The 11196-nt window shown below is 45.3% G+C and overlaps 1 protein-coding gene across 1 annotated transcript in view; it reads right to left on the minus strand.

The window, feature by feature from the left end:
• The window catches only part of ITGB5 (integrin subunit beta 5), a 107244-nt gene that overhangs the window by 36237 nt on the left and 59811 nt on the right, over window positions 1-11196 (minus strand). The window contains exon 9 of the mRNA XM_006905580.2: window positions 6803-6937. Within this exon, the coding sequence (XP_006905642.1) occupies window positions 6803-6937 (135 nt within the window). The remainder of the gene's footprint in view (window positions 1-6802; window positions 6938-11196) is intronic.

An 11196-nucleotide genomic window follows, 5' to 3' on the forward strand; every position in this document is an offset into this window, starting at 1 on the left:
AGCTTCCAGATCTGGGTACAGAGGGAGAGGTGGCCCAGCTCACTGTGGGGACTAGATGGTACTCCCCAAGGTGGTAGCCAGAGAGGCTCTTCCAAATCTTTCTACTCTGGCTGGGGATGACCCGAGCCTGCATCTGCAGGTGGGGGCGAGGGGCTGAGCCTGATGGAAGCCTCCATGGGGCCATCAAGAATGCAGAGGTGACCATCCCTCCCTTCTGAGGCTCAGAGAGAAGCCACGACCTGCTCTGCAGCCTACTTCCTAGGGCTATCTCTTTACCGCACTTAATTAAATGAAATGCCCTTGCCCCTAAATGTACCTGTGAGTCAGAAGTGTAATAAACTACAAAGGAAGAAGCTGGAACAAGAGCCAGAGGCATTTAATTATTGATAGACTGTGGGGTGTGTCCACTTGTGAGCATAACTTTTCCCCCCAGGAAAACTTGCCTGTGTCAAGGGACAAAGTAAAAGGGAGAATGAAATCTCCTGAGTCCTGCCCACGTGTCTGTGCTGGGAGTAGGGGAGGCCCTGAATCAGTGCTGGCAGCAGATCTCCCAGGATTTAGAAAGGCTCAGGCCCTGTCCTTCTGGTCGGGGGAGCAAGGAGGACCTGGTTTTTAAGCAGATTTCAGTGGTCTTCTTTAGTCCTCGTCGTCTGGCCCTGTGCAGCCTGGCGCACAGCCAGCCACCTTGATGACCAGATTTCAGCCACTGGGTCTCAGGTCTCGCCAGGCATAGGAATGCTATAAAAAGCCCTTTTTATAGCAAGTAAATCTGTTCTGCTGCCCTTCCTTTCAGAGTCCATTTCCCTGAGGGATCAGGAAAGAATCTGGAGAGTCTGACGGGGCTGAAATGAGGCATCTCTCCCCTGATGACTGTGGCCTCCAACTGATACTGAAGGCTCCTCAGTTCCTGGACAGTTTCCATCTCCCACTCTGAGATTCCAGAGGAAGGTCACCGACGGAACAGCCCTCCCGCCTACCTAGTCCTGTTATTTAAACCTCATTGGGATGCTCCACGTTCTCCAGCAGGGCTGCAGGCCTGATCTACCCTTTCAAAAGGGCCGCCCAGCAACCCTTCCCCCCCCGCCCCCCTCAAACCCACCAGACCCAGGCCTGTGCAGGTGCCAAGTCCACTAGGAGCGCAGCGAGACAAAGTACTAAGCATGGCATGGGCTACAAAGCCCCGAAGGCGGAGACGAGAATGGGGACGCCGTGAGAAGCCCACGACGGGCTCAGGGGGTCCTTTGTACTGGGCGTGAGTGCTTGCCATACAGCTGGCCACTCGCATACTGATTTGTCGAAGCCAGTCCATGAGAAAAATAACTCCCAGGGCCGGGCCACTCAGTCAAACTGGTTGGTGTTGGGACCAGGGGAGGAAAACCAGGGAAAAATCTGAAATCACTGGAGAAGAGAACCTTGTTGGACTTGGGGCTTCCAAGGTTTTATTTATGTAATATTTCTCTTTGAGAACATCCTTCCACCTCTTCTGCTTCTTGCTTAGACAAGACCTCTTAATCTAGAGAACACAGGAGAGTCGTAGGACTAAATGCTCTGGTTGGAAGTGACTACAGACCTTTGCCTGCCCACTCCCACCCCTGTAGGAAGCTTTAGTTATGAGCAGGTGAGACCCACCTGGCTGCTACTTTAACCCAGCTGTCCCAAGGCTGCCCTACACATGTCCTCATCCATAGGCCAGATCCTGAGACACCTGACGAGTTTTATCCTGTCTGCTTTCCCTAATCCCTCTTCTTCAGGGCAGTCCCAAGGCCCTTCAGCTGTTGACTATACTCCTGCTTAGCCCCTCGCTATTCCCTGACTTGTCCATAACCCTCACAACTCGTGGCACTAAAGAATGGAACCTTCTTGCCAAACAGTAGCCAGATACCTTAGCTCTGTGCACATGTCCTACCAGGATGGCCCGAGCCTGCCTCTGCAGCCCCACTCCAGCCACCCGCCCTTCAAGTCCCCAACCCACTCCCCTCAGCTGCTTCACACCTAGAAAAGGGCACTGTTCTTTCCCAGGCTCACAGACTCGCCTGCCGATCTGCACATGCGATGCCCTCTAACGGGACCTGCCCACCCTCCCTTTCTGTGTCTGAAAAACTCCTACTCATGGTCTAAGCCTCAGCTCAAACAGCTCCCCTCTGCGATGTGGGGCCCCTCTTCCTTGGGGTTCCTGTAGCACCATGCCCAGCTTTTATCACCACACCTGTCACCCTCATGGCATGAACTTGTCTGCATGTTTATCTCTTCCACCAGATTTGTCCTTGGGACAAATATCAAGAGGGAAATACCCACATACTCAGTAGCAAGCCTGCTTGCCAAAGCCCAATTAAACTCTAGAGAAAGTTCAGCCTGAAAAGAAGAACAGAAAGTTTGCCTTCCTGGCTCAGAGTTAAGATAGCAGACTGGTCCCAGCTGGACATGTACATCTCCTTCAGCAAAAAGGGGGTTGAGGGAAAGCCCCCCAATTCCCCCACTAGGGCCAGCTCTGTGGGCATGTGGTTATGCAGACGCATAGGACTCACCCTCAGAAGGGCCCTATGCTTAGTTTAATGCTCTGGTGTTATCATCTTCAAGTTCTTATTTTCTTGAACAAAGACCACACATTTTCACTGGGTTGTGTAAATTATGTAGCAGGTTCTTCCTCCCACTGCCTCTGGGGCCCTTAGAGCAACGGTCCCCAACCTTCTTGGCACCAGGGACTGGTGCTCTTATGAAAATCTAATGCCTGATGATCTGAGGTAGAACTGAGGCAGCGATGCTAGTGCTGAGAAGTGGCTGCAAATACAGATGAAGCTTCGCTCCACTTGCCCGCCGCTCACCTCCTGCTGTGTGGCTCGGTTCCTACGGACTGGTACCAGTCCATGGCCCCCAGGGTTGGGGACCTCTGCCTCAAAGAGCTCCCTCTTGTGGCCTGGCTTGGCCCTATGAGCAGCATCATGTCTGACTATGACAGGTGAGAGGCCGCTGCTCTGTGCCAGCCTGTCTTCCTCCACAGAAAATAAAAGCCCCACAGCTCAGGGCCACGTGACCAAGACCCTTGGACAGGAAGACAACCCTTGAATGTTGAGAGGAGACAAGGAGCCAGCAGGGACGCTTGTTTTAGGGTCCACCACTGTCTCCACAGGCCGTGGCCCCTTGGTTCCCGGTGCGAGGTGGAGTCCTTGCTCACTGTATGGAAGAGACGTCGAGGGTGTGTGGGAGACGTGACGTTCTTCTTTCTTTACTGTTTTACATGCTCTACGAATCATCCCAATACATCGGAGATTTTTCAATTTTGCAGAAAAATGCCACATAAAATTGTTTTCTGTCTTCTGGACAAAGTCTTTCTATCCCAAGGTATCCCAGCAAAAAATAAAACCTGTACACAAGCAAGTCTACCTGCACCTAAGTGGCAACAATATCACCTCGGGCTTCTCTGAAGCTTCACTTCCCAAGTGCAGGAGGTATGAGGGAAGAAGCACGGACCTTGGTGCCAGTAGTTCCAGTTTCGATCCTTGGTGCTTGGGGCTCACCAGCAGTGGGACTTCCAACGAGCCTCTCAGGCCCCTCTTGGAGCCACAGTCTTTCTCACATGAATTGGGGAAGTAATGTCTATCTTACACGCAGCTGCAGAAAGTAGAGGAAGTAGCAGTGAAGCCCCCTACGGATGTACTGGGTGCATTATGAACCCCAGTAGATGGAAACTCATGTTATTCCCTCCATGATGGGGAGGCGGTGACTAGTGAGATGACGCAGTTTGGAGTAAAAAGATCTTGGTCTGAGTTTCAAGTCCGCCACTCGTTAGCGGGGTGATCTTGGGTAGGTCATCACATCCCTAAATCTCAGCTTAGACATAAATGAGTGCAGTGCTGTGTTCTCCACCTGAGCCACAGGTGTGCGAACTGGATATGGAAGGTGCATAAAGACACTCAACAAACTTCATCCCTTGCATGGTGGCCCCTGATTTTTATTATCCTTTGCTCTGAGACGAGCCCTTTGAAATAGGTATGATAGACCAGAATCACAGGCACCAAGAAGCCAGGTAAAGGTGATATAAGGTGCTGGCATAAGAGTCAGAAAGCCCTGACTTTGAACTTTTGCTTTGCTACTTACTGGCTGTGGAGCCTTGGACAATTCATTAAATTTTTTATGTCTTGGTTTTTCTCATCTGTCAACATGAATAACAGTATCTCCATCATAGGGAACTAGGTGGGGAACAGAGAGCTAACTCACTGTCTAGTTTGTTTCTGGGGCTTCCCAAAACTAACTGCAATTTTCCTCTTGGGTTTTCGTTAGGGATCCTGATATTCTTAAAATGGTTTTACCTTTTTTGCGTAAGGTGGCATAAACTGGCTTCAGTTTCTTGTATCCAAAAAGAATTCTGACTTTAAGTTGTTATTATCAACAGACACCAGTTCCTTTGACCTTTCTGGTTTCTAGACAAATCATGATACTTTGCTCGTCACTTGTCCTTTTGAAAAAAGAACTGAACATAAAACTCCGGATGCAGTCTGACCCACACAAAGAAGAATGTAACCATTATCTCCGGGATGTCAAATCACTTCTGTTAATGCAGCTTCAACTGGCCTAATTTTTCTTTTTTAAGCAACACTTTATTCACAGTGTTGCTGCCAGATCATTTCCTGAAAAACTACTATGGAACCAAGTTCTCTCTACCTTATTGATATTCTGAATGAAATGCGAGGAATCAATTCTGATGATTCCAACCCAACTCAATTATGTATAATATTTTAAATCTTGGTTTTCCTATTTTATAAAGTAATCTGTTTTCTCCAGTTTTGTGATCTTCCCATATTTGATAAGCAGGTCTTCCATGAGTTCAACTCGATCCAGTAGTAAATAGAAAAGAGACAGTTGGAACCTCGGTCAAGTCTTCCACACTCACAGAAAGTATGTTTACTGAACCTCAAATATGCCTGACTGCGCTGCCATTGACCCACATTATTTATCTTATTCGTAAGGATGTCATTAGACATCATCAAGCGCTTTCCTGAACCCCGGCATCCTGTGTATGTTCTGCACATCCTCTTTCTTCTTCTGTTCTATTGTATCTACTTCTCCAAGTAAAGGGTTCCTTGTCTGAGTGTTTTTCACGCATCATCCTTTAGCTTTCCTGACACACTGCACCAAACATTCTATGTACAGATCTGCAGAATTCACTTACATGTTGTTTTTCCTGGTTATTTCTGCCTCTTTCTATTTTTCATAACTATCTCTTTAAACCCGGTGACTATGAAGCTCTGTGCTTTTAAAACATCAACAGGATTAATCATTATAATTAATCAAAACAACATAAATGTCTTACAAAATTTGATGAGTATTAAAAATAAAACTTCATTGGAAGTGCCTCTAATGAGATGAGGCTTTCCTCACCCACATAGTTCATGTATAAGTAAAATAACACCACTTATCACTACATAAGACAAAGATCAGCCTCAATTCTACTCCTATTTTTTATTTGTACAGATTAAAGCCCTCTCTCCAAAAAAACTTATTCACATAAATAGGAAGATGGGAACAGAAGGAGTTTTGTTATAGAAACATCATCTTATTCCATGAATGCTTTCTGAGTTAAATGCCATAATCATTTTTCATGCTATATCTGACAACTTGATTAGGCCTTCTTTCACTTTTTTTTTTTTTTAAGGAAAGAAATTTGGCGGAAAACTGTCTTAGAAAGAGACCCTAGGCATTAGGGTCCTTCACTGTTTCAACATCAATACCATATTTTGAATTGTCCTTTGTGGGCCAAAGCACCACAGTAATATTTAGAAAGAGTAAGATGTATGCCTGTGTGTCATAAAGTGGGCAAAGACCAGTTTTAAAAGGGAAGGAAGAAGAGGCTCGATTATGGAATATGAGAAAACCCCAGAAGACTGAGGTGTAATCAGTTGTGTATCTATACCTACATCTTTTTGAGCTGTCTCCCTAGAGTCCAGGTTGAGTCTGTTTATATCCACCTTGGCCATCATTAGTGCTTTCAGAAGATTTAGTCAGTTATTGTTAAGGTCCCCATAATTTTTCTGGTTCCAACCAGATTCTTTTAGTGGAAGAGAACTTTCCCTCACTGCCTTTCTATTTTCTGAGCAATGAAACTGTTGACAAAGCAAGGAATGGATCTCATGATCTGCTTCTAGAGCAGAAACCTCCAAAAAATGTGGCTAGCCCTCCATCGCCCCTCTGCCTGCCCGTGTGCCAGGGTTCTCATCACTCACATATCCTCCTCTCTCAAGCCATCCATTTGGCACACAGGTACACATCTTTACATGCAAAATTGTCTCCTCATCATTTAAATATATCCACTTAGTCCACACAAGGCATCTATGCCCTCCATTGCTGTAGTTACCCATTTCATCTCATCAAATAGAAGAAGTAGTTGAATTTCTTCATTTTTTACAGAAGGGAAAAGTAGGGTCAGATTATCCAAGGCACAAGGCAAGCTATAGAACACTATGGATGAAGGCCAGGTCTCTCAGATTCCTGACCCTACTCTCCCACCTGATTTCATCCCTGTCAAGTGAAGATAATAGTGGTTTAAAACACCAAGGGCACAATGTCAACCCGAGGAAGGCTTAGAGGGCAGTGCACTGAGGGCTGTCTATTGACTGGGGCTTTTTAACAAGTCCATCGGGCACTGCGAAGACACAACACAGAGCAGGCTTAGGAAAATCCCTCAGGCTGCTGAGTTGGAAGACAGAATACAAATTCCTAATAAGTCACAAAAATTATGAGAAGCCTAAGAATGATGACAAATGCTAGCACAAGTGTCATATAAAGTGTTGGTGGGGGGTGAACTTACCGTATCACCAATCTTCAGGCCCTCGCACTTCCTCTGACCAGGGTAGGATACACCGTCCTGGCAGGTGGCAGTGAAGAAGAGGTTAAGATCCTCAGGCTGATCCCAGACCGACAGCTCTACCTTAGACCGGATGCTCTGAACAGAGAGAGAAGAGGAAGCCCGAACTGCTTAGTAAAGGCTGCTGCCGAGATGCTCTCCATTCTGGTTCCCTGACACCCACGTGGATTCTTCTCATTCAGGAGGCTCAAGCCAAGACCAGAGCCACTTCCCTCATTCACTTCTTTCCCTCCACACCCATGCACCCATCTTACTAAACTTGGCCCGAGGTCTCCCTCTAGGGTCTTGGAGATGTTGATAATAGTTCACCTGCCATGTGATATTATTATCTGCTTCAAGGGGTGATGCTCTGTCCCATTTGCCTCCAGTCCCTCTTCTCCCACCCTCAGCTTCAGACATGCAGCTCCTCAAATTTTGCCATGTGCTCCAGACTTTGGGCCTTTCCACATGCCTAAAATAACGTTCCTTAGCTTAATGGCTCTTCTCTCTTCTCTTCCCCTGGCTAGCTCCTTATCTTCCTTCAAAAACAATTCAGCAAGCACATTCTCCAGGAATCACCCGACTGAGGGTAAACTACACTATGAGAGAATAACATCTTTTGTGTGGATTGTGTTCTCAAGACAGTGAATGAAATGAAAATCAAGCTAAAATTTCCCATCAGAATAGAAAGGAAAAAAAAAAGACTAAAAATACGAGGTGTTAAAAATGATATGGAGCAATGGGGCCCTCGTACTCTGCTGCTGGAATTATAAATTGGTACAACCCTTGAGAAAACCATGAGGCAGTATCTACCAAAGCTTAGGACAACCTTAGACCTATCAATTCACCCAAAGATTATATGCAAAAGACACGTGTACTGGCCAGAAGACAGGTACAGAGATGTTTAAAGCAACACTATCTGTAACAACTACCCAAACGCCTATCAAAAGTAGAATAGGTTTCATTTTAAAATTGTGGTATGTTCACATAATACTATACAGTAATGAAAAAGAATGAAATATGACTACATGCCATGACACAGATGAATCTCATAAATATAAAATTGTCCCCAAAAAAGCCAGACACAAAAGGCACAGATACTGTATGATTCTATTTATGTGAACTTCAAAAGCAGGCAAAACTACTGGTTACCCTTGAGGGACAGTATTAGATAGGGGCTTCTGGGTGGCTAGTAATGTTTGTTTGTTTTACCTGGGTGCTAGATACTTAAGTGTATTCAGTTTGTGAAAAGATTGTGCAATTTTCTATATGTCTATTTAAAAAATTGCCATTGAAAATTTCTAAGGAGGATGTAATCTGGAGACTAAGGGCAAATAAAATAATTGGCTTGTATTTTGGGGCTGTATCTTACCAAAAAAAAAAAGAAAGATGCCCTTTTTGTACACTAAATACAGTATAGCAGGACATACGTACTCTGAGAGACATATGGACACATGGAACCCAAGATCAACTGATGGCCCATCTGACTCCCCATTCCTTCTCAAGTGCAGTCCAGGAAACATGGCAGTGAACGGAACGGCAGGCAGAATTGCCTTGTACTCTCATGGGGTTGCTTTTCCTTCTTTTCTCTTTCTTTGCTGAGCATGTAGCATTAAACTTAGGTAAGTTAAATATGCAGTTTCCCCAACAAATTAACAGCTGGTTAAAAATGTTCTGTGTAAAAGAGGAGTCTTTCCTTTTGCAACAAATTGTGTAAGTGCTTCTACAACTCTAAAAATACTCCCTCTCTTAAATCCACTTCCTCTTGTAAGTGCCAGCCAGCCTCAACTGGCAAAGGGCTGCGAGAACACCACTCCACACACAGGGCTGGATGTGGCTACTTATTTACAAATCTGTTTTCCCCAATAAGTTGTGAATTCCAAGGGCCACGTTATATTTCTCTCTAGGGCTGAGCAAAAACTTTTTTGTTGAATGGACGAATGGAAGGAAGAATGGATGATTTAGGAGTAGCTATGCCAAAAAAACTCAGGCCTTGTGGAAGAAACTTAAATGAAGTTATTTTTGAAAGACAGTTTTTCAAAATTTGCAATTGGGAATAAGTATGAGGATGAGACAAAATGGTATGTCATAAAAGAGCTAGGAACTATGTAAAAAGTTACTTGGGAACAGTCATGTGAAATACAGCCTTGTGGTTCACGAACAGGATTCTGTGAGGAAGCATCAGCCCTCCCCATGCAGCTGCCACCGGAAGTGTTAATGGAGAATTAACACTGGTTAATTCCCTGGTAGAGGGAGAAAGAGCATTTGTGACTGGGGCTCCCACTCTCTGAGTAACCACAATGGATGGAAATTGAATCCTATGTTCTACTCTAGTCATAAAACCCCAAAGCCTTGTGTTCTGATCTGAAGTTGTATTATTCCTGCTCACTACACAGTTTCTAAAATCAGAAACTCTTAATGATGATAGAGGGGTAGGAATCATGGAGATTTTATGGAAGCAGGAACTGAGGCCAAAGAAAAAGCCTCATCCAGGGTCATCCAACTGCCAGCGGCAGACAGGACCAGAACCAGGCCTTCTGATCCCCACACAGTGCTCTCTGTAAGCACCACATCTAATACTCACTTCTTTCTTTGAAAACTGGCTCTGACTATGAAGCATGTGAACACTCAGGTTATATTCTGCTTATAAGGGTCAGTCTCCACTAAAAGACTACGAGCTCCCAGAGGGCAGGACTGTGTTCTGTTCTCTGTTTTATTCCCAAGGTTTAGCACAAAGCTTGCCACATGTGAGGCCATTAGTACATAGTTGTTAAAAGAATGAATGGAAAACAAGATATAATAGAGAATTAAAGCCACAGGCAATGCAGTTCTCTTACATGAAGACTTATGAGTGACCCCCAAAATTCAATTAACTCCTACCAGACTTGTCCCTGAAGGTGATTCCTTGCTCCTCATCCTTGGACAAGGAGACAATGTCAGGAATGTCAGAGGTTTAAAGGCTATTAACCACTCAGTCAGGCTAGGTCACGTCTGCAAGCGCTCTAAGTCAGACCAGCTGTGGTGTGGGTGGGAGCAGACTTTATGGCAACAACAAAAAGAGAAACATGTGCTCAGCGAGGAGAAACATATACCAAGGCCTCTGATGTCACCCTCCACATGCAGCTTCAGTGGTTTCCAGCTCGTTCTCTTCTTCCCCACTCTGAAAGGAGGCCCAGTGACTTCTGAGTCCCACCTCCCTTTTCTCCATGTGACATGATGCCAGTGTTCTGTGTGTGTGCTGCTGGCGCTCTCTCTCTGAGCGCTGCAAGATACCCTCTCACCTGCGCTAACTATACAGCAAAGCTCCACATTGCTAAACGCCCTTGGGAGGACTTGGTGATCTCTCGCAATAAAAAATCTGGCACAGCAAGAACAAATTTGTAAATCAGAGTCCAGAGCTGAAGAGTTCTCACTGTGAAAGTTACATATGACAGGCTCTATTCTACAAGATGTTAAATTAAACACACCCTTTCCATTTTGCTCCCTCCTTAGCCTCGCTAAATACCACAGCCACTGCATCTGTTATATAAGTTCCAACCAAAATCTTTTCTGAATGTCCCCACAGATGGCTTGCCAGCACTCTAGGGGGGAGGTAAAAGTCAACACCCACACTCAGTCATGTGTTGCATGACTCATTTAAAATCTACCACAAACCGCTGAGACGGTAAGGTGACACAGAGAAATGCAGTCTATCCAGTTACGGCTGTGCATGGACCCTGACCGGGGAGAGAAACAGGTAAAGGGATAACCAGAGCTAACTGGAGCCTCTACTGCAGGCCATAGCTCGCTCTCACAAACACACACACACACACACGCACACGCACATGCACTCCATACCACGCACGCATCACATACACACACCTTACCCCACCCCACCACCTCCCGACACATACCACACCAGAGGCTCACGCTAGGCTCAAATCCAGAAGCAGTGCTGAGGGCTGAAGTCCAGCTCTGGTCTTCCATTCACCAGAAATGCCAGCAGCCAGTGAAACAGGTACTAATCCATGTCGAGCACAAACATATCCCCAACACAGCTTCCACCGACTAAGTTTTGCTCCGAACACCTTGCTACTCCATATTTCTATATTTAATATACTCCTTTAAAATTTCCACTGATAGGAGGAGAAAAAGTAGGCAATTATCAAGGACACCACCTTTCGGAGTGATGGGTACGTTCAATATCTTGATAGTAGTGATGGTTTCACAGGTGTATATGTGTCAAAACTTACCAACTGCACACTTTAAATCTTTACAGTTCTTGCATGTTAATTATCTCTCGATAAAGCTGTTTTAAAAATTTTCACTGAATTTGAATAGCCATTGTTGGTAGTATTCCAGAATTGCTTTTTTTTTTT

This window comes from Pteropus alecto, unplaced genomic scaffold (genome assembly GCF_000325575.1).
Source record: "Pteropus alecto unplaced genomic scaffold, ASM32557v1 scaffold251, whole genome shotgun sequence".
Taxonomy (NCBI): Eukaryota; Metazoa; Chordata; class Mammalia; order Chiroptera; family Pteropodidae; genus Pteropus; species Pteropus alecto.